Below are 23560 nucleotides of genomic sequence, written 5' to 3'. Positions count from 1 at the left end.
CCTAATGACACTGTCATCTTCTCCCTCATGGCGTAAGTTAAAAATCTAAGAGTCCTTTCCTCAGTCTCCATGAGCCAGTTGCTGTACCTTTAATACCAAATTGACTTTTGGGAGATTTTAAGCCTTCTGCCGGCTGTCCTGGTCTGCCTGCTTTTACTGGATTGTTACAATCACCTCCTGACTGGTCTCCCCACCCCCAGGCCCTCCTGCTACCAGACCCTCCTTCCTATCTTGGACAGAATTATATTGCTAAAAGGAGATCTGATTAATTCCCTGCTCAAAAACCTTCCAGGGCGTCCTGCAGTCAAGCATAAATAACAAAACAATTACTATTTATTTCACGGTTATCGGATGCCAAGCACCGAGTTCAACTTTACGAGCACGTCTCATTTAGTTTTTGTAATCATGCTCCAGGGGCAGAAACTATTTATTAGCCCCATTTTACTAACAAGGAAATGAAGGTTCTGAAAAGCAGTCTCTCACCCAGGGATACATAAGTCAGAAGGTGCCGAGCTGAGGTTCTCAGTCAGATTCAACAGCCCTTCTCTGGACTCTGTGTCACCTGAGCCCCAGACTAACCAAACTCTGACCTGCACCCCTCTGCAGTTTCCAAAAGAGGGTTGTAGCCACTCCTCTGTAGTTCCCCCAGGACCCTGAAGAAAGCTGTGGGTTTGACTCCTTCTCTATAGAAGAAGAAATTGAGGCCAGACATTAAAGTCCCTGCCCAGGGTTAGCTGGGTTGGGACCCTACCTGCTCCTGGCTCCCACCCACTCCTGGGCTTTGTCTCCGCACCACTCTGTGTCCTCAGGGATTCGCCAGCTTCCTTCTCCAGGACACAAGGCCTGGACACGATCCAAAGCAGAACTACCCATCAATCACACCCCGCCTCTCTCCCTGGGGACATTGCTGCCAAGCCTGCATCTGGGCCCCAGGTAAGCAGAGGAAGCCCAGTGCCAGCGTCCCTTCTCACTTGCTCCTCCTTAAGTCAAGGCCCAGGAGTTACTAGAAGATCTCCCAGTGTCCTGCAAAGTTGACCATCTCTTCAAACTCAGGGATGGGTCAGACTGGCTTTGTTCTCAGTGTAGCCCAGCTCTCTCCATGCCCTGATTCACCTTCTCCTCCCCCCCCCCCCATGGTACGGTGCTGGGAATTGGATCCAGGGCTTTGAGCATGCCTAGCACCGCTCCACCTCGAAGTTTGCGCCCAGCCCCTCCCCCTTACAGAAAAAGGTGGTGATGGAGGTCTTGCTGTGTGGCCCAGGCTGGTCTCAAACCCCTGGAGTTCCAATGACCCTCCTGCCTCAGCCTTCCAAGTAGCTGGGACTGCAACGAGGCCACCACACCTATCATCATGGCCCTGGACCAACCTCTCCAGTCCCTTCTCCTTCCATGTTGCCTCCACTCCCTCTGCTCCTACTGGCCCTCCTAGTGGTCCCCAAGTCCTCACTATTGCCTCCAGCTGGAACCCTGGTCCCAACATCCTTGCATGGGCTTTAACTTTGAAAGCCACCTGTTCCTAGGGGTGTATGTCTGTCTGTCTGTCTGTCTCTCTCTCTCTCTCTGGTCTCCCTGTTCTCCCTCCCTCCCAACACCTGGCTCAGTCTGCTCCTATGTTCCTTATTGACCATCTGCTTTCCCCTGGGATGCAAGCCCACCAGGACAGGGCTCGTCACTGTCCCTAGCTCTCAGATCAGTGCTCTGGTGCTCAATAAATATTCACCAAACATCCAACAACTGCTTCATAAGTTCAAATGCAAGACAGGGTTTCCCCCCAATACTGTCCCGTGGAAAAGAGGAACTTGCTTAAGATTTGATAAGGTCTCATACTAGAAGTGCCATGATGTTAGTCACCATTTATTGAACAGCCAACTGTGGACATATTGCCCTAAGACTGCAATCAATGCGTGACACCTACATAAATCAATATCAATGGGAGCAAATATATGTATATAAACACAAACTTAGTCATTCCCAGGAATGTGACCTTATGATAACAAAGGCTGTGCATCAAAACCCAATATTTCTCTGTTGGAAAAATCATAATTGCAAATCAACACAAATTTTAAAAAAAGAATTGCCCTAATGATCCAGGTGTGCACTTACATCTTAGAAAACGTGTAGGCCAGATGTGGTGGCTCACACCACTAACTAAACCCAGTGACTCAAAAGGATGAAGCAGTAGGATCATAAGTTCCAGGCCACCCTCAGCAATCTAGTGAGACCCTGTCTCAAAATAAATAATAAAAAGGACAGGGGAGGCAGGTCAGTGGAAGAGCACCTTCGGGCTCTCTAATCAGTATTGCAAAAAAATAAATGAAAAGAAATTAAATAATAGCATGCTCAGGGAGGACAGCAGGCACACAACTGAGATGCAACTGAGATGGCAGTGAAGCCATGGTGTCCTGCAAGTCCAGTGTTCAGTGGATCTGTGGAAAGCAGGCAAACACACTTTTGTCATCAAAACTCCACACGAAAAATTTGAGAAATCTTGCTTCACAAAATGTGAGGAGGAAAAAAGTTTTCTAACATAATATGTTGACATTATCTGGATTCCTACAAGTGTACATATGTAAAGTGGCCAAAGTCCTTTGGTTTGTCCCACTGAGGAAAGGGGGGACCACTTTGTTTGGACACTTGAGAACATTCTGTGTGCCAGGACTGTGAGAGGACATGGGGTCAGTGAAAAGCAAGGTCAGTCTAACACTGTCCCTTCAGAGCCTCCTGTCTTGCTGAATCAGACCAGCGATGGCAGTGACCACATGGGGAAATCGGGGCTGATGGGACAGGTGAAGATCCACAGAAGCATCTGGAATGGGCACCAGTCACATGAAAGGTGGAAAGGAGTCAAAGAAGGCTTCCTGAGAAGTGGGAATAGTAGCACAGCCATGAGGAAACGTTCATGGGTGTTAAGAACTGGAGCTGGGGAGGGAGGTGAGGGAAGAAGCCTCTGGATTTCAGAAGCAGCTGAAGCTGCGGGCTCAGTAGTGCACACCTGTAATCCCAAAGGAGGCTGAGGCAGGAGGATCCTGAGTTCAAAGCCAGCCTCAACAACGGTGAGGCGCTAAGCAACTCAGCGAGACCCTGTCTCTAAATAAAATACAAAATAGGGCGGGGGATGTGGCTTAGTGTTCAAGTGCCCCCAAGTTCAATCCAAGGTACCCCCCTCAAAATATACTGGGTACAAAAAGTGGGTCAAGGACTGAGAGGTGGGGAAATAGAGACTGCAAATCAGAGAATGAGGGGAGTGTTCTGAAGACTGAATTGAGCTGGGCACATGCATCTAATTCCAGTGATTGAGGCAGGAGGATCACAGGTGGAGGCCAACCTGGGGGAACTTATCCAGACCTGGTCTCAAAATATAAAATAAAAAGAGTATGGGAGGTAGCTGGTGACAGAGCACTGGTGGCATCAACCCCCAATACAAAAAAAGAAGATTGGAGTTACTAGAGGTATTTTAAATGCTAATGGAAGGAAGGAAGAGACCAGAAAGTGAGAAGGGAAGACAGAGGAGAGGAGCTGGGGGGGGGAGGGGGAGGGTCTCTGGGAAGAGGGAGGAGACAGGGCTCCCAGCTAAGGAGGCATCTCTTCTACTACCACATGTGGCAGGTGTGACCACAGAACCAGAGAGTGGAAAATGGCAGATATAGGGAGGTTTGATGGCAATATGCTCAGAGACTCCCAAGTGAGGGCTTCTCGTTTCTCATTAAACAGGAGCAGAATCACTGCTCTGAGTTAGAGATGGGGTAACAATTTCCAGGCTGGAAAGGGCCCTGAGGCTGCTCCCCAGGCTACCCCACTACTTGGGTCCTCCTTTCCAGGGTGCAGAAGACCTACAGGGAGGGGATCACCATCAGGAAGATAACCGCATCAGGCTGTAGGTGGCCTCCATTTCCCCAGGTGTGGTGCCTTTGACTAAATCTGTCTTCTTTTATCTACTTCCAGGGCTGGCCAGTCCTCAAGGATGGGCAGGTTCCTTTAGCCAGACCAGTAAATTCAGTGGGACTCTCCTCTGAGGTCTCCCCTTTGCCTGGAGCTGTTCCGCTCCTTCAGGAAAGAGCCTTTGTCTATCTCTGAGCTCATCTGCTCTCCCTGAGTGGGCCAGGGCCCCAGGACTGACCACAAACTCCACTTCCCAGCTCGGACCTGGGCAAAGTTGGTACAAGCACTACACATGCACCACTAGGGGTTGACAGTAAGCCCCGGAGAGCTTGGGGTCTGGAGCTGGAGTTCAGAGGGGTGCAAACAGTTTCAGGAAAAGACAGTAAGTATTTTAGGCCTGACAACTGGGTTGCAACTACTCAGTTCTTATCTAAGATCAAAGCAGCCACAGATGATATGTAAAAGAACAGGTGGGGCTGTGTTCCTGCCCTACGAGATTTGCAAAAACTGGTGGCTAGCCGCAGGCTGTGATTTACCTTTCCCCTAATCCCCTCCCTCCTTGCCCCAGCGTGCTTGGAGCTGAAAACCTAGCTCAGAACACCCAGCACTCAGTACTGGAAGAGGACTGGCAACTGAAGGCTTTCTCCCTTCAGTCTTTCCTGACACCCTTGCTTCTGCAAAATTTCTTCCCACACTGGCACAAGCATTGGATTGAGCTGACCGAAATGATGTAAGGAGAAGGCAGACAGGAGCCAGTTAGAATGGCTTCCAGAACCTTCCAAGAGTTAACATACTTGTGAAAAAGGATCATTACAGAACTAAAGCCCTCCACCCAAGTGACTAAAATTAAAAACAAAAAAAGGCCTTGGGCTTGGGGTGTAGCCCAGCAGGTGAGAACTTGCCTAGCCTGGGAGGGGGAGAGGGCAACTCCAGCAGCCCCCTCCACACACAAAATTTAAAAGGCGTAAATGTCCCTTAATCAGGTGGGCTTAGGAGTCTACGCGGGGCCTGCAGACTCAAGGGCACTCAGCACTGCATTCTGGCTATTTGGGGACAGGAGCCATGTCCCTGACTCTCTGGTCTCCGCACCTTAGATGGAACAGGTATTCAATAAATGCCCACTGAGTCTCTGTGGTTGCACAGTACAGGCCATCATTCTCTTCGTTATACTTGCATTTTTTCAAAAGAATTTCTATAATTTATGTTATGTCTAGGAACAACAAAATTCAAATCACTTTTAGAACAAAACTGAAGAGTTAATGAAATAACAGATCATCTGTCCGCCTTAGAATTGACTCCTCCCTACTCTGGGCAGAAACCTCCTTCCAGGTGAGTGTGGAATCTCCCAGTGAGAAGGGAAGGGACCAGGCAGTTCGTGTTTGCAGGATCACTGCTGTTTGTCTTTTGACTTCTAGGAAGTGATAGTTATCCTATTCATGGTAGCAGATAATTAAGATTATTTACAAATCGTTCACGTGGACTTCGGGCAGGCAGAGAACATACTCAGCCACCGTGCCTCTGGAGAGGGTGCCACAGGGGTTCTGGGTTCTATGCCACCAGCTTCTGCTGGAAAATTTGATCCAGAATACTCCAGCCCCGTTCAAGGTTCAAGAATGGCATAGAAAGAAAAAAACATGATTGCCTCTTACGGAGCAGTGCTCCCAAATCTGATCTCAAAGAGTTGAAAATAATAACGATCTCACCAAGATCACTTCCCAATTTAGGAAGAAAAATGCTATTTCCATAACTTTTTAAATTGGTGTCAAATATCCACTGAATCATAACAAGATCATCAGCCAGGAGGCTCTCACTCATGGCTAAGGCAGGAGACACACCACACATTTCAAATATGGAGACCCCAGGCCTTCCTCCACGTGCAGGGGGTATAAAGCTGGCCCATGACTAGCCTAGCCGTGTGATCCCCAGCACCACCCAAATTTTTAGAAAATAAGTTTATGTAGATTACAAAAACTGGTTCTCTAAGATCAAAAATATGTTAAGTGATATTGTTAAAGTGAAAATAACCATTGTAGCCAGGCATGATCCCAGCTACACAGAAGATTGAGGCAAGAGGATCTCCCAAGTTCAAGGCCAGCCACGGCAACTTAGCCAGGCCCTAAGCAACATAGTAAGACCCTGTCTCAAAATAATATTCAAAAAGGGCTGAGGATATAGCTCAGTGGTAAAGTGCCCCTGGGTTCAATTCTCAGTACGGCAAAATAATAACCTTTACTTAGCACTTCCTAGATGCCAGGCAATATTTTAAGCGCTTCATATATACTAACTTGCTCATCTATCATTACAGGTCCATGTGAGGCAGGAATGGTTAGAGAAGAAACGGAAGCACACACAGACTCTGAGGCAGCACACCCAAGGTTCAGCTACAAGGTAATGGGTGCAAAGGGCTGACCCAGGGGCCCAGGTGACTGGCCCATGCCTCATCATCATCTAGTACACAGACCTGAAAAAAGTTCAACCCTAATGCCTTCGACTGGCCGAACAAATTGTCACCTGAAGAAACCGTAACAAATATTTATTAAATGAATATAAACAGAATCCTCCCAGAGAAGCTCAGCCTGCTTCTGCTAAAAGAGAAATTGGGGGAAGAAGGTAGGCGACAGAGGGCCTTGGGCAAAGGATCAGGGACAGAACAGAGGTCTCTGGGTTTCTCTATCTGATTTGCAGTTGAGTGTCCGGTAGGAGGGCACCAGGTCCTCAAGTACCTAGGGGAGCACGGACTGTTGTCTATGCTGTCCCAGCACCTACAACAATGTCTGGAACTTAGTGGGTGCTCCATAGAAAACTTGGATGAATGAACGGAAGTAAGTGCTCTGCTCCAGCCCTGCTGTAGTAAGACTCACAGCAGGCTCTGGGTGCCATGAACTTGATATCAGCCCTGTGAAGGCGTACCCACCAATACCCCTAACTGACCTGTGGGTGACTATACAGAAGGACCCACCAGGGCTCTGGCACACTTTATCAGACTGCTTCACTCCAGTACCCATAGAAAGAGCCACACACACCCCCTGGTCACTGGAGCATGATTCAGCTAATATGCAAATGAATCGGGGGAAAAAAGCTTAAAGATATGCCAAACCAAACTAGGGATCCCAACATGGTAAGCATCTGTCCCATTGCAGACACGTCTGCATTCTTCACAATGAGAAAACATTCATAGTTTACTTGTGCAATTAAAAGATGAAAACAGAGATGGGAGTTTCGTTTGTGGTAAAGTGCTTGCCTCCAATGCCTGAGGCCCTGGTTTGATCCCCAGCACCACAGGGGGAAAAAAAAAGAAGTTAAAAGCAAGCTGGTGTGGTGGCCCATGGCTGCAATTTCAGCAACTCAGAAAACTGAGGTGGAGGATCCCATGTTCAAGGGCAGTGTGGGCATCTTAACTCAGGTCCCATCCCAAAATAAAATAAAAAGGGTTGGGATGTAGTTGCCTACCATGTAAGAGGTAGAGCAGTTGCCTACCATGTAAGAGGCCTCCAGAACAGGTCAAACAAAACAAAAGATTAAAAATAAGAGAACAACAAACAGACAAAAGATTAAAAATAAGAGAAGGATGCTTTATATATACTCCACTAGGTTTGAAAAGGCAGGGCAAGATGATAGGTTTTATGACTTAAAAATAATCTTTTTTTCCCCTTAGACAGGGTCTCCCTAAATTGCTGAGGCTGCCTTGAACTTGGGATCCTCCTGCCTCAGACTCCAGAATTGCTGGGATTGTAGGCGTGCACCGCCACGACTGGCTTTGTTATACACACAAACACACACACCTGTAGGTTGAACCCAGGGCTTCACTGGTGCTAGGCAAGCGCTCTACCACGGCACGACAACTTCTTTGGCTGGGGGCACACGGTTGGGTGTTCCCCATACCAGGTGAGAGGCACACATCTTTAGGTATTTGTGTGAACTTTCTTTGGGGCTTCTGAGTCCTTGTCCAGAATTCAGACGCAAGAGGCCCTGAGCCATAGGAATGAGGCCCTTCAGAAGCTCTGCATCCAGGTGCCAGAAGTGGAAGGGCCCGGCTCTCCAGGGGGCCAGGGCACCCCCACCAGCACCTTGCACCCAACACCCTGCACCCAAGCCCTGCGCAGCCCACCACACACCTTGGATGGTTCTCTTGAAGAAAGCCTTGCAGGCCTCGCAAGAAGCCACGCCGTAGTGGTAGCCAGAGGCAATGTCCCCGCACACGAGGCACAGGCGCTTGGGGATGGCGTTGAGCATGTACTCGCACTTGATGGCGGAGTCCTCCATGATGCCGCTGGCACAGTCCTCGTAGCTCTTGCGACACGGGGTGCCTCCCAGGCCCGCACCTGCGAACATGGGCGGCGAGTCCAGACCGTTGGCGTGGGTGCCCAGGGCCAAGCCAAAGCCACCGCTGGCGTCCGACGAGCCGCTGGGGCTGTGGTGGCTGAGGGCATCAATGCCCGAGGACGGGCTGGACGGCTCCGTCTTGATGAAGGAGCCACAGCTGGAGCCCAGGTGCCGGTCGTCTGCGGACATCCTGTTCAGCAGCCTGTGGACGGACACACGGCAGAGTCAGTGCCAGGGAGGTGCGAGTGGGGGCGGGGCGCGGCCGGGGGCGGGGCCGGGGCGGGGCGGGACGCCCAGCCCTTGGGGATGCTGGTGGCCTTGAGGGCCCGGAGGTACAGTCCTGAGCAAGTTTCTACCCTTATCACCTCTGCAGCCTTGTGAGTCCTCAAGGAAACTGTTTAGATCAATGAGCTTCAGATCAGGAATCCCCGCGCTTTGCAATAAACTGTTCAGCCTAAATATCTTTCCAACCTACCTGCCTAACAACAGGTGGCCGCTACAAGGTAACTGCCCCCCCCCCCCCCGTGGCAAGCCCTGGATTCGGCACTCTAAGTACAATGGCCTGATAACCCATTCCACCGTGTCCTTCATCGATGATGGCAGCCCCACCAGTGCACGAGTAAGCACGAACTTGGCGCTTCCTACAGTACCTTACTGCCACCAAGGCCAAGTCTTCTGACCAGGGCAAGAGGGGCACCAGCTAGACCGATTGCCCTCTGGGTTTTGCTTTAGTCCAGGCTTGGTAATGGAGGGCTTCTGGAAGGCAGCTCCCTGACCCCTCCCTGTTTCCCTTCCAAACCCTTAGGGAGGACCTCTCCTACCTAGCCTATGGATCCCCCAAGAAACTGCCTCCATCAGAGAGCGTGAGGGAGCCTTCCAGTCCCCACTGCCCCTCCTCCAATTGTTTCTTTTGTTCTCAAAATCGTGGCCTCCAGTGATTCTCCTAGCTGGGACAAGGGACAATCACCACCATGCCCAGCCCCCAACTGTTTCTTAACCTTGAGTTTCTTTGTTTTGTTTTGCTGTGCTGGGAATTGATCTCAGGGCCTTGCACATGCTAAGGTAAGTGCTCTGCTACTGAGCTAGCTACCTCCCCAGTCTTGAACATGGACTTTCTTAGCCTCTAAGCCACCCTACTCCACCAGGAAAACATGGCAGGACAGTAGATGGTTTTCCTAACCCAAAGCCCCTCGGTGTCAAGCCACGCTGGGTGGGGAAGAAGGCCCGAAAGGGTGTGACCCTCCCACATCCCAGCGGGGACCTTCCTTCTATGGGTGTGGATAAGAAAAGCCGTGGAGCTGGGCTCACAGAAGGGAGATTGGTGTTCAAGGGAACCAAGCTGCCAACCATATTCTAGGACAGATATCAGGAGGCCTGGCCTTGTCCCGACCACGAGATCTTGACGCTCTGTGAGCCTCCTCTGTGGAGGGAGAGCGGAGGCCAGTGCTTTTGCCTGAGGGACAGGTGAAAGGAAGGCTGGGAAGATGGCTGACAGCTCTGGGTGGAACCACCCACCACCCAGTTGAAGAGGACCCCTGGACGGGCGGGCGGGAGGGTCTCAGTGCTGGAGGGCACAGGGGGGCGGCCAGGGTCCTACCTCCAGAACCTCTCAGAGGTAGTGGTAACTACTTGTTTGCCAGCCCCCTTTTCCCAGCAGCCCATCACGGAAAAAACTGGTCACTCCCTAGAGAAGTGCTGCCTAGTCACCCCCAAAACTAACCCCACATCCCAGGCCCTAGCTACACACCAAGACCACAAATGTGCCTGTGGACCTTCTGACAGAGGGCCCTCCATTGTCTCTGGTCCACCGATGAGTTCATGGTCAACACAACCTCTGACGTGTTTCCCCATCTGCGTTTGCAAATGTTCAGAGAAAGAACTCTGGTTCCATACAGGTGGTTTGTTTTGTTTTGTTTTATGCTTTTGGGGTTTCACTTGTTTGTTTTGTTCTGTTTTGGTACTGGGAATTAAAACCAGGATGCTCTACCACTAAGCCACACTCCAGCCCTTTTTTTTTTTTTTTTTTTTTTTTTTTTTTGAGAAGGGTCTCACTACGTTGCTGAGGCTGAGAATTTGTGATCCTCCTGCCTCAGCCTCTTGAGTGGATGGGATGGCAGGCATGTGCCATTGTGCCCAGACTACCCAACACAACTCTACTCAGAAGCTGAGAGATGCAGATCCCAAGACAAAAGACCCACCTAAGGCTCCTGCTCTCAAGTTCACAATCCCCTGGAATGTAGTCTGTGAAGACAGAGGCTCTGGGTCTCTTCTGTTCCAAATGGAATGTTCCTGAGTCCTAGGAGACCCCCCCCCCCCCGCAACTCCCCAGTCTCCCCTGAATTAGTAGAAGTTCCCCTGGTTGAGAGTCTCCTTGGGGCCTTTTTACATATCTCTGGCCAGTGTCCTGTCATCTCCGGACAATGCCACCTACTACCCCCTCCAACCATCAGTGGCGCGTCCCCAGGAAATGCCATCAGCCTGGCAGGAAAATCTGCCTGCACAGACAGGGACACAGACAAGGATGGCACCTGTGAGCTCCTTTCCAGATGCCCTTCCTCAGGGCACGTGAAGGACAGCTGACCACACACTCTTGAACTTTTTTTTTTAAAGAGTGAGAGAGGAGAGAGAGAATTTTTAATATTTATTTTTTAGTTCTTGGCGACACAACATCTTTGTTGGTATGTGGTGCTGAGGATCGAACCCGGGCCGCACGCATGCCAGGCGAGAGCGCTACCGCTTGAGCCACATCCCCAGCCCACTCTTGAACTTTTAATCCCTTTCTTCTCTCCTGATAGCTGCTTTAGGCTCTCCTCTTCACAGGAGAATCCCAGTTCTACTGCTGGGCCAGAGCTTCTGGACCCTGCCACCTATCTAGCAGACCCCAAAGGAAGGGCACTTCCATAGAGAAAGTGCACTCAGGAAATGCACTCAACCTAAACAGTCACTATGGTAGTTATTGTAGTACATGCCCCCTGACTTAGAATTGTCCCTGGAACCCGGTATGATGGCACACACCTATAATCACAGTGTCTTGGGAGGCTGAGGCAGGAGGTTCCATGTTTGAGGCAAATCTCAGCAACTTCATGAGGTCCTAAGCCACTTAGTGAGCCCCTGTCCCAAATTTTTTTAAAAAATTAAAAAGGCTAGGAATGCAGCACAGTGGCAAACCATCCCCGTGCTAAGCAACTCACTAAGACCCTGACTCTAAATAAAATACAAAATAGGGCTGGGAATGAGGCTCAGTAGTCAAGTGCCCCTGGGTTCAATGCCCAGTTCTGGGGGAAAAACAACTGTCCCTGGAGGTACAGGAGGCATTTGTCCTGAGAGAAGCACAGCAGCATGTGAAGCCTCTCCCAGACAGGGGAGGACGGTTTTTCCCAACGTGCCTTCCCAACCTCATGGCTCAACCAACCAGGGACACCGGGCGGACGGCTGTGTTCCTAAACCTTGCTTTCTCCTCCTTTGTGCGTGTAAGTTTGCAAGCGCATTCGTGCACATGTGCGCATGTGCACATGAGTGCGCACGCAGGGGTTGCTGGAAATTGAATCCGGGGCCTCGTGCGTGCTGGGCGATTGCTTTATCACTAAACTATACTCCTAGCCCTTCATTTATTTGTTTGTTGGTTTGTTTTGGTACCAGGAATTGAAACCAGAGATGCTTAGCCACTGAGCCACACCTCTAGCCTTTTTTGTTGTTGTTGTTTTGTTTTGTACTGGGGATTGAACTCAGGGGCACAAGACCACTGAGCCACATCCCCAGCCCTATTTTGTATTTTATTTAGAGACAGGGTCTCACTGAGTGGCTTAGGGTCTCGTTTTTGCTGAGGCTGGCTTTGAATTTGCAATCCGCCTGCCTCAGCCTCCTGAGCCACTGGGATTTCGGGGTATGCACCACCGTGCCCAGCTTAAATTTTATCTTGAGACAGGGTCTTGCTAAATTGCCCACGCTGACCTTAAACATGTGATCCTCCTACCCTGATCTCCTGAGTTGCTGGCCCTGTCCTTGATCCTAAAGGGTATGAGTATCTTGCCATGTCCAGCCACCCACTGCAGGCCCTGGTTGGAGCCTGGGTTGAGAAGGAAGCACACCGGATCCCAGCCTTAGGAGGATTTGGCCTGGGAATCCTGGTAGCTACTGTTATTGCCTGAGCCCCAGTTTCTCATTTCACTGACCATTATTAGATGCCACCAAAATGTCTTTTCCAGGGACAGTCAACCCATATTTGAGGCACCCACCACGTGTCAATTGCTGGCTAGATATCAGGCAGAGGATGGGCACAGCCCCCAATCTCAGGAAGGTTTGACTCTGTCCTAGAAGCCACAGACACTCAGATACTGAACAAACACAGAGTGCCAGGAAGGGCCCTGGGGACACAGTGTTGACAGTGCATCCCTGCTGTGCCCTCTGGTCTTGCTCTACTCGTTTCTCATTCATTCATTTTGCAAACTATGAAGACCCCCCAAGAGGCCACAGCTTCTCCTTTCTCCTCCTCCTCCTCCTCCTTCTCAACTTTGTCAATTTCTGACTGTCCCCAAGAGCTCCAAAGCCTCACTGTCATTTTCTGAGCCACAGAGGTAAGAGTAGAGAATTCTCTGGAGGGGAGAGGGGCATGGGGCCCTTCTGGGCTGCCTGACTGGATGTACCAGGCAGGGGGAGAATGTTGCTGAAGCCACTAGGCCCTTTGAGAAAGCAGCCCATGCCCTCCCTCTCTCCCTGACCTCCGGGACATAGTTCACTCCTTCATTCATTCACAGAAAATATTAAAGGAAGGACGGAGGCAAAGAAATCCAAGAAGAGGGCAGAGAGGTAGCTAGAGGATGTGGCCAAGAAAAAAAGAGCCCATCACAGAAATGTTTAGAGCAGAGCTGACCAGAAAGGGAGTGAGCAGCAGGTCACGTGTGGCTTTGAAGTCAGAGGGAAGAAAGGGCCTGTGTCCAAAGTGCTTGGCAGTCTGGAGGTGACCTGGCCCCAGGGCAGGATGATGGCATGGTGGAGACACATGGCAGGAGATTTCGAACTCAGATGATTCTTTCAAGAAGTTTAGCCAAAAGGTCAGCAGAAGGGTGGCAGGAGGGGTATGTACCTCCAGTCCTTCTTCCAGTACCATCTACTTAACACGTGGCCGGCCTCCTGGACTTGGGGACTGGGGAGGGGGGAAGGAATGTTTTCGTTGGTGGTGGTGGTGGTGGTAATGTTTAGCTTCTTTGATGAGGAGGGAGATGTTGAGAATGGAAGGTATTTAAGGTATCTAAAAATGACCGTGTCCATACCGTCCAGTTTGCCCTGGGCTATCCTGGTCCCACCTGACTGACCCCTATCATTACTAATCTCTCCCCCTTTCTCTTCTCAAAGTAGATAATGAATTATAGATTGAACCTTCCTTATCTGAAATGCATGGGACCAGAAGTGTTTTAGATTTCTGATTTTTTTGGTTACATTTTGGAATATTTGCATATGTATCATGAGTTATCTGGGGGATGGGACCCACATCTAAACACAAAATACATTTGTGTTTCCTATATACCTTATACACATGGGCTGAACATAAATGTCTACATTATTTTTGCAGTGCTGGGGATGGAACCCCGGGCCTTCTGCATGCTGGGCACACGCTCTACCACCGAGCTACATCCCCAGCCCTACACAAATGTTTTACATGATTTTGTGCTTGGTGTGTGTGTGTGTATGTGTGTGTGGTGTGTGTATACACCGAATCATCAGGTTTGTGGTGTTGGGTTGGCACTCCCAAAGTTCTGGATTTTGGAGCATTTCAGATTTTAAGATTAGGGACACCCGATTTGATCAGTCACTCCATGTTAAATGCTAAGGGTAAAGAACAAATCAAGACATCAAGACAGGAAGGCTGGAGATGGCAAAGATCAGTCTCAGCTTTTCTCAATCTGCTTTTGGGCCTTCATTGGAGGCAGCTGAGGGGAGGGAACAGGGTGCTTCCAGGATCCTAGCCCACAACACTCATTTTGTTGTTGTTGTTGTTGTTGTCTGGTTTTGGTACTCGGGACTTAATCCAGGGACGCTTAACCACTTTTTATTTTATAGTTTGAGTCTCGCTAAATTGCTGAGGCTGGTTTTCAACTTCGGATCCTCCTGTTTCAGCCTGCAGAGCCCTTGGGGTTCCAGGTGGGTGTCACTACACCTTGCCCAGCCCTTTTTATTTTTTATTATTTGTTCTCCTTTTTACATTTTGAGACAAGGTCTTGCTAAGTTGCTTAGGGCCTTGCTAAATTGCTGAGACTGGCCTCTGATTTGCAATCCTTCTGCCTCAGCCTCCCGAGTCTCTGCGATAATAGACGTGCACCACCACGCCCGCCCGGCCCCACTCCTGTTTGGAATATGCACCTCTGCAGGTGGGGCCCAGAAATCTGGGTTGGGGTGGGGGTGGTGTTGAATTTCGTTTGCGCAGCCTGGTTGTGGTGCTTATGGGTGTTAAGTTGGAGGACCACTGGGGAAAACAAAGCAGTTCCAGGGCCTGGGAGGAGCCGGGAAGGTCATAGGCAGAGAAATGAGCTCCAACCCTAAAAGGAGGGCCGGTTGTGCAATAGGAAGTGTTTTTTATTTGTTTTTTCTACCACTTCCCCTCCACCATTACTGGGGATTGAACCCAGTGATGCTCTACCTCTGAGCTACATCCCCAATTTTTTTTTTTTTCATTTTTTAATTTTGAGACAGGCTGGGCTCACAGGCAGGCACCGACACCCCTGCTGGGAAGTTTGTCAGAGATGGGGCAGGAGTTGAGTGAGGCCTCCTCGCCCCTGTGCCTCCACTCACCTCCTAGTGACTGTGTGAAGGGGGAGGTACCAGGAGCAGAGGCTGAGGCCAGAGGGCAGGGAGACCCGGAAGAAGAAGGAAATCTGCAGCAGAGCTGTGGGTGGCAGAGAGAGCAGAAAGCAGGGAGGGACTCTGCAGGGGCAGCGTCACAAGGGGAGCCCCACGTCCTCCAGTGGCTGAGACCTGGGCTCCTCAGCCTCGGCATGACTGGCATTTGGGGCAGAGCAGTTCTTTGCATTATAGAATGTTCCAGAGACTGCGGCCTCTACACACCGGACCATTGGCAATCCCTGAACAGATGTCAACAAAAACCTTCAGACCTCACTAGAGATCCCCTCTGGGGGCAAAACTGCCCACAGGCGAGACCCACTGGCCTGCTGCATGCTCAGAGAGGGTGGACACAGGGTGCAGGAGCAGAGCTGGACAGAGGAGCTGTGAGTCCCTGGGGAGAGCACAGGGTGTCAGGGTGGGACTAGGAGAAGACGGAGGGGCCTGGAGGGTGGCGTTTTCTAGGGTGGAGGCTGGGGTACAGCGAAGGAAAGAACAAGCAGGCTGGAGGCTGGAGAGGACGTCGGGCCTGAGAACCTGACCTTGGAGTCGGTGGCCACGGTGGGGTCCAGGCAGCCTCAGTACAGGGACAGGAGGCTGCAGCCCTTGTGCTCAGGAGGGGGAGTCCAGTGAGTCCATCATCTGTGGTGGCTGGACCCTGCTCCCAGCTGGATCGATGACTATCGACTCCTCGTGGGGAGGGGACAGATGCCTCTTGAAAGAGCAATGGCCAGTGGTCGAAGTCCCTTGAGGCATCATTTCCCTGGGACTGGAGCTCAGCGAGAGCTGCCCTGGCCTCAATTTCACCATCTAAACCAACGTGGCCTCTCTCTGGCCCCCACCCGACCCTGTTCCCGGCCTCCTCAGTGTCTAGTGTGGGGCCCCAGAGCAGCCTGACCTCCGGGGATGCCTGTGCTTGCTGGGAGCAGGGGACTTCCCCCAATTCTGCCACATCACTCTGCCAGCCAAGAGTTGAAGACGATCCTAGAACAGAGACCAGTAGAATCTCGAACGTTCTAATGAAACCCAAGCTGCTGAACTGTTTTCCTTAGACCTCTAGGGGATGAGAAATTCCTGGGTATCAGCAAGAGATAATCATAGGTTTCTAGGCTGGAATCCCAGGGAAATACCTGCCTCAAGGGGGTCAGGCAGGACCCAGGTAGGGACTGGTCTGATCTCTCCCCTGGACTGGGTGACATCCTCCCACCCCACACAAGGATCAGGGTCATGCAGAACAACTACCCCTGCAGCCCTCTTTGCCCCTGATCTCAGGCCATGCATCTGAGGTCCAGGACAAGCATCTGGGTCATTTAATGGTTGAGAGTCTGGACGCTGGTAGTGGATGTGCCTGTTTTGCCCCATAGTACCGTGGGTTTGGAGTAGCCAGGTCATCCTCTCTGAGCCAATGAATGCAAAAGGCTCAAGCCAATGCTGGTTCCCCAGTCAGCAGTAAGAAGATGTTAACGCCGTGGTGATTCTCCCAAGAAAACCCTTCCAGAAAATTCAGCGGTTGGCAGACTTGTGGTTAAACCCAGCCAACCCCCTCTCCTCATCCAAGCTCCCTAGATCTAGAACTGAGGATAATCCCGTAAGGAACTTGCCATATACCAGGACAGCAAGGGAGTGGCTAAGAAGATTGAGGATCAGCCAGACTGAAATAGGAGCCCACTCTACAGAAGAAAAATGGTCTCTGAACACTTGAGAGACTCTTAGGTACATCTCAATGATTAATTTGAAGCATCTTCAAGACATTCATTAAGGCAGATTCTCAGGCCCTCCAGCAAGGCTGTATTTGTTACAAATCAACCCCCAGGCACCAGAAATAACAGATGAACTTCCTTTAAAATAGTTTTCAAGGCCTGGCTGGGTGGCACAAGCCTTTGATCCCAGCAACTCAGGACACAGAGACAGGAGCATCACAAGTTCAAGCCCAGCCAGAGCAACTTGGCAAGACCCTGTTTCAAAATTTAAAATAAAAAAGGACTAGGGATATAGTTCAGTGGTAGAGCACCCCTGGGTTTAATCCCCAGTAACCCCCCCCCAAAAAAAATAGTATTTAAAATGCAGGATAACACATAGCAAGATGTGAATCCCTGTTGAGGTCCCAGCTTTCCTGTTGGACATGTATTCATGGGTACTTACTTTGGGAACAGCCCAAAGATGAGACATGATGTGAACCAAGCATTATGATAGATGCTATTCTGTGAAATTGGGGATTGAATTCAGGGGCACTTGACCTTTGAACCACATTCATCATTCTTTTTTTAAAATTGTGAGTCTAACTTGCCCAGGCTGGCTCTGAGTTCATAATCCTCCTGCCTCAGCCTCCTGAACAGCTGGGATTGTATCCCTGCACCTGGCTCTTCTTCTTCTTCTTTTTTTTAATTTTGTTTTGTTTTTTGTTCATTTGTTTTGCAGTGCTGGGGATCCAACCTAGGGCCTCACCCAACCCAGCCCAGGAATTATCATCCTACAACTCTTTTTTTTCTCCCTTGGGGGCCCCCAGGGGTCAAGGCTACAAAATGACCCTCCAGCTCTGTGGCTCCAGAGAGTGCTGGCCTCCCTCTGCGCATGCTGGAACTCTGGCAAAGATCTGTAATTAAGCATCTTGTCGTCAGAAAGATTAGTCAAAACCAGGCTGATCCCGGACAACTGATGGAAATCTCGTTCCACACAAATTACGGCATGGAAAATAATGATGGGTAATTAGTGTCTTTCCATCAGGGCTTTTTATCCACGGTTTTCCAGGCTGCATCTATCATAATGAGAAGAGAGAGGCTGTTGAAGCAGACAGAGATGACTGGATGTGAAGTGGCTGCCAGGACAGAGTGAGGGTCCTGTCCTCAGCCTGCAGACGGCCTCTGCTGGCCCTTTGAAACATGGGTCCGCTCAGTCAGTGCCCCCATGCCAGGCCCCGAAGTTCCTGGGCTCTTACTTCAGCTTGCTCAGCCAGCTCTGGGTCTGACCATCTCAAAGTATGTGAGGGCGAAGGAGAGCATCCAAAATTCAGAAGATGCTCCAACACACTCCTCGGGTCCTCCCCCATTCAGATGCTACCAGAGATCTGCCATCTGGGAATTTATCTCACCTCCTCTTTTTTTTTTTTTCCTTCCCAGAACTGGGGATGGAACCCAGGGGTGTTCTACCACTGAGCTACATCCCCAGCCCTTTTTATATATATTTTGAGACAGGATCTCGTTAAGCTGCCGGCTGGTCTTGAACTTGCTCACCTACTGCCCCAGCCTCCCGAGCCTCTGAAATTACAGGCATGTGGCACCTCTTCTTCAACCTGCTTTGATTTTCCCTCTATGTCAAGCAGTGGTGTGGCAACAACATCCCCCCATTGTCCTTGAACAGATTCGGCAGTGAATTCTGCACATGGCATTGAATTCTCACAAGGGCCCTGGGGCTGGGCTATGTGGCTTAGTGTAGAGCTGGACTGCTTGGGTTCAAATCCCAGTTCTGCCCCTTATGAACTGGGTTATTGAACCAGAAAGTGCCTCTGTTTCTTTCTTTTTTTTTTTTTTTTTTTTTTTTTTTTTTTTTTTTTTTTTTTAAGAGAGAGTGAGAGAGGAGAGAGAGAGAGAGAGAGAGAATTTTTAATATTTATTTTTAGTTCTCGGCGGACACAACATCTTTGTTGGTATGTGGTGCTGAGGATTGAACCCAGGCCGCACGCATGCGAGGTGAGCGCGCTACTGCTTGAGCCACATCCCCAGCCCAGCCTCTGTTTCTTTTTCTGTAAAATGGGGATGAGAATTATACTACGCCTGTCTCAGGGTGGTCTTGAGAATTAGCAAGTTAATACAGAAAAGGGCCTAGGACAGTGCCTGGAAAATGTAAGTACTCAGTAAATACCAGCAGGTGTTCTCATACCCCCTTTGGGTAATAAGGAGACGGCTTCTGCTTACTGTCTCTAAAAAGTTCAGTCTTCCAGCCAGAAACACTCTTCCTCCCTCTCTCCTCCCATGGCCACTTGTCCCTGCCCCCCATGCATCTACCCATCCCCCCCCCAGGTAACCATGCATTTGCATGCCTGCTACTTCCACTAGGAAAGTCCATTTTCAGACAAAAGGGGTGTCCTTCCCCCCCACACACACACACTCATACATACTCTAAGGAATTGCCAGATTCTTACAGATGTCCAAGCTAGGACAATCGGTCCCTCCCATGAGGTTTTGGTGCCAGGGCTGCCTCTCTGGGGACAGAAGCAGCAAGACGGAGAGCTCAAGAACTGAGCAAGTTATGTGTCCCACCAGTGTGCAGTGAGAGGAAGAATATGGAAGCTGGCAGCAGAGAAGAGCAAGGGTTAGAGGCAGAATGTTCTAGAGCCTCAGTTGCTGCCGCCGGTAGCCCTGAAGCCCAAGCAGTGTCTGCTCAGGGAGTGAGCATGGGCGGTTCCCTGGTGCCTTAGTTCACGGGAGGGGGCTTGCGGCTTAACCAAAAGAATAGCTCACGCCCTCTAGCTGGCTCGCTCACACCTTCAGGTCCTGTCCCAGTATCTGCTGCACCCAGACCCTGCTCCAGCCCTGGGGATACACCTGTGGTCCAGGTGCCCAGGTCCCTGCCTCAGGAAAGCCAGTACCACATTTCACTGGCTCCAGACCTGCTCTGCTCCTCTACCTCCTGCAACACCTCCATCTGCAGGTCCCCGGAAGTCCTCTGGGGATTCCAAGGCCCTGGAAGATGGCAGAACCACAAACCGGAAGGCCCCAGAACCGTCTCATGAGAAGGCTCCTGCCAAACACAGTCGCCAAAATGTTACCTGAGCAACAGGAACTTCTGTGCCCAGGTGTGGAGAGTAAGAGTCGGCGCTGCCCACTCTGCTGTGACAAGGAATCCTCCAGTGGTATAAAGTCAGTCAGTGCCCGGGGCCACCCAGGAAAGCAGGGGAGGACACAGGGTGACGGTGGGGGATCCAGACAGCGTGGTCCCAGGAGCCCCTCCAAGGAGGAGCTGAGAGGGGGAGGGGCTGAAGAACTGGGAGGCCTCTCCCAGGGGAGGGAGGGAGGGAGAGGGAGGAGAGAAGAGGGAGGGTCCAGCAGAGCCAATCCAGCCAGGGGCCTCAGGCAGCCAAGACCTCTGAGCCTCTAGGCCATCTTATCCCAGGTTTCAGCCCCTCTCACCATCTCCCAACTAGGTGGCCGCCTGCCTCAGGAGGACCCTGGGACAGGGGACCTCAGGGCCAGGAGGCAGCAGCTTTAGATCCCTCAGCTTCTGGGGTTTCGTTTCCAGTGCTTTGTGGGCCATGGATGTAGTCAAGGGGAGACTTCTGCCTAGCAGGTGTCAAGCCCTGGGTTCAATCCCCAGCCCCGCCACAACGGTAGAAGTTAGAAACTAAAGTGCTTGGTGAAGAACCAAACTATTTCTCCTCCAACTAGAGTTCATACAACTCCACAGCATAAGTCTCAGCCCTTCTGCAGTCAGCCTGCCAGAGGGCTAGAGCAGCTTCCACTCCCTGATCACAAGGGCCACCGTTGTAGGGTCACTGAGGACGATCCATCTTCTGTGTCCAAACAGGAGCATCAGAACTGAGCACAGGTCTCCAGGTAAGTCCTGCACCGCTCCCCCTGTGGTGCGGGGCTGGAACCAGGGCCTTGCTCTTGCTAGGCCAGTGCTGTGTCACTGAGCCCCTGCCCCCGCCCCCCAGGCCAGTTCTGACTGGTTCTAGACTTCTGTTTCTGCAGCCCAGGGTGGAACCGGCTGTTCAGGTGTCTCACATTTTTGGTCTCCATGAGGTGACCCCTTCTATGTGGCTGGATGCACAGCAGGGATGACAGAGGACGCTTGGGGCTCCCAGCATCCTTTCCTCATCCTGCGTCCATTTCTCAGTCTTTGCACGGACCAGCAGCTGGGACAGATGACAAAAGGCAGACAGGTGGGGACCTGTCACTGCAGCCAACCAGAGAATCTGGTTCTGATCTCAGTAAGGAGGATACTAGTGTCCCCAAATGAAGGGCTTGCTCTGCGCAAGGCCTGGGACTCTGGATGACATCACTGATTCCTTCAACCACTTGTAGAGGGAGTCACTATGTATGTGTCCCAGCCTCCAGAGCCCCTGGGTATGTGTGTGTCTGTCTGTCTGTCTCTCTCTCCTTTCTTTTTTCCCCAGGCTGGAGATTGAACCCAGGGTCTCCTGCAGGCTAACAGGTGCTGTACCCCTGAGCTGCGCCCCAGACCACCCCAGCTGCTTCCTGGCTGTGCTAATCATGCCCTACCTCTGCTCCCCATCCATGGGGACTGGTCTCTCTTGTGCTCCAGTCTAGGATCTAGAGTACCCACAGACACACACAGCACGTGCTCAAGAAGTATTTGTTGAAGAGCTGAGTTAGGAGGCCTGAGAGTTTACATCAGGTAACGCCATGTAAACCCATGTTCCAAAGTCCTCACCCCCTGTACCAGCTCAGAATGTGACAGTGACGGACCTGAGTAACAAGACCAGGCCAGAATTCAAGAAAGAGAGCCAGCCAGCACCCCAGGAGCAGAGTCCAGAGACACAGGGTCCACTGTCCCTGGGAGAGTGACTAAGGAATCAACCTTGAAATCCATTCCTATCGAATTCCAGTAATCCTGGTTAAATACAATGTATGGATTTTCCTTAATTACTGGGTTTTCTTTTTTCTTCCCCCTTTTTTTTTTTCTTCCTGTACCAAGGATTGAACCCAGGGGTACTGAACCACTGAGCCACATCCCAGTCTTTTTTTATTTATTTATCTTGAGACAGATTCTGGCTAAGTTGCTTAGGGCCGCACTAAAGCTGGCTTTGAACTTGCAATCCTCCTGCCTCAGCCTTCCAAACTGCTGGGATTACAGGTGTGCACCACCAGTCCTGGTTTCTTTCTTTAAAAAAAAAAAAAAGCATCCAAAACCATGTCATGTGTTTGGTGAGCAACTGAGAGAACTTAGAGCCTGAAAGTCATTTTTGGAGGAATCTGGTTTAAAAGGTGGGAAAAAGAAGAAGGAGCAGGAGAAGAGGAAGAAGAAGTTGACCAAGGAGAAGAGGAAGGAAGGAGGAGGAAAAGAAGAAGAAGGAAGAGGAGGAGGAGAGGAGAAGAAGAGGAAGAAGAGGGAGGAGAAAAGGTATTTTAACACCAAAGTCGATGGGATGCATGAAAACCTGTGGGAAGCAGGATTGGAAAAAGTTGCCCAACTCAGACGGGGCACCTCCTATTCCTTGCCCTCGAAAAGACCAACAGAGCCCAGGGGGGAGGCCCCTGGACGGGAGTCTCTGGGCTTGAACCCTGGGCTTTCGCATCTACTCTCCGGGAATCAGTCATAAACTGACTTTGCCCTCTGTAAACTGGGTATCAGAAGAAAATGAGGGAAAGCCTGTACCTGCTCACCGTGGACACAGGAAAGCAGAGCTGGGGTCACTGCCAGGCCCCGTGGCCCTCCCCTAATCCCAGCCACTGGGGGAGGGGCTGGATTTGCAAGGCTGCCCTTGGCAATGCGTCAGCACTGACTTCTCCACAGGGGTGGTTGACTATTGATCTGATAAATAAACAGCCTGCTGGCTCGATCAAAATGTTATTTTGCATTTCCATCACTGCTCACAAATGCGACCTTCTTCCCTCCTAGAGGCTGCTGGTAGCAGCACAACCCTGCCACGGGCTGGAGAGGTGGAGTCACACCCCCCCCTCCCCGCCACCCCCCCACCCCACCCCCCAACACCGGAGGGATTGTGGCCCAAGTGACTCAGGTGGGGATAGCTGCTGCTAGGGAGGGGGGAGTTGAGAGACTGGAAGGGCAGTTGTGCAGGAAGGGGTGCTGACCAGGGGTTCCCTTCCCAACACATCTGCTGGGAAAGCCCTGTGACTGCAGATGGGTCCCACTGACCAAGCCTAGGCTACCCAGCACCCTCCTGGGGCCTGAGCATCAGGCCTTGGTGTCCCACCGCTCTGTGGAGCAGCCTTGGGATGTCATTTCACTCCACAGTGTCTTAGTGGCTGCATCTGTAGCTGTTGTGAGGACACAGACTCAGAAACTCTCAGAAGGAATAAAGATGGGACGCAGCTGTGTGGCCCACCAGAATACAGAAGCTTTGCCGCCCTTCTCTGCACGCATTTCCCACATGCGGGTTTACGAATCCTCACGATGACCCTGGAGTGTCCACCCCGCGTCACAGACGGACTCAACCTAGGCACCAGAGGCTGCGGCACTCGGCCATGCAGCTGCTTGGTGACTTGGAGCGAACATCCGGAGGACAGCCGTCTCTAGAGAAGCCCCCTTCCTTTTTCCCTTTCCTGCCAGACCTCCCTGGCAGAGGTCAGAGTAGAAGGGCTCTGGGTCCTCCTCCTCGTGGGTCCAGGTGGGAGGAGGGGCTGAGGCCAGGGACAGCCACAAAGTGGGCCTAAGCCGGCCTGAGCACTCTTCTCTGGGCTACCCCAGGCATGGCCTCCAGTCACAGGTGTCCAAAAGGACCAAAGGTGGGGGCGGGCAAGGGCTGCGGCTTGGGGAGAACCAGGCCATTTACAGGCCCCCAAACCTGGGCGCACCTCAGGGATAAGGGACAGGCAGAAGCATG

The 23560-nt window shown here is 51.2% G+C and overlaps 1 protein-coding gene across 4 annotated transcripts in view; it reads right to left on the bottom strand.

Annotated features, from left to right (window-relative positions):
* Positions 1-23560, bottom strand: part of ESRRB (estrogen related receptor beta) — a 164885-nt gene that overhangs the window by 42056 nt on the left and 99269 nt on the right. For all 4 annotated transcript variants that reach the window (XM_081292380.1, XM_081292379.1, XM_081292381.1 and 1 more), the window contains one exon: positions 7995-8404. In XM_081292380.1, the coding sequence (XP_081148506.1) occupies positions 7995-8391 (397 nt within the window). In that variant the 5' untranslated portion in view covers positions 8392-8404. The remainder of the gene's footprint in view (positions 1-7994; positions 8405-23560) is intronic.

The sequence above is a fragment of the Spermophilus citellus genome, assembly GCF_964194105.1.
Source record: "Spermophilus citellus genome assembly, chromosome: 4".
Taxonomy (NCBI): domain Eukaryota; kingdom Metazoa; phylum Chordata; class Mammalia; order Rodentia; family Sciuridae; genus Spermophilus; species Spermophilus citellus.
Note: the sequence above shows the minus strand (reverse complement) of the source record. Positions and strands in the feature narration are given on the sequence as shown.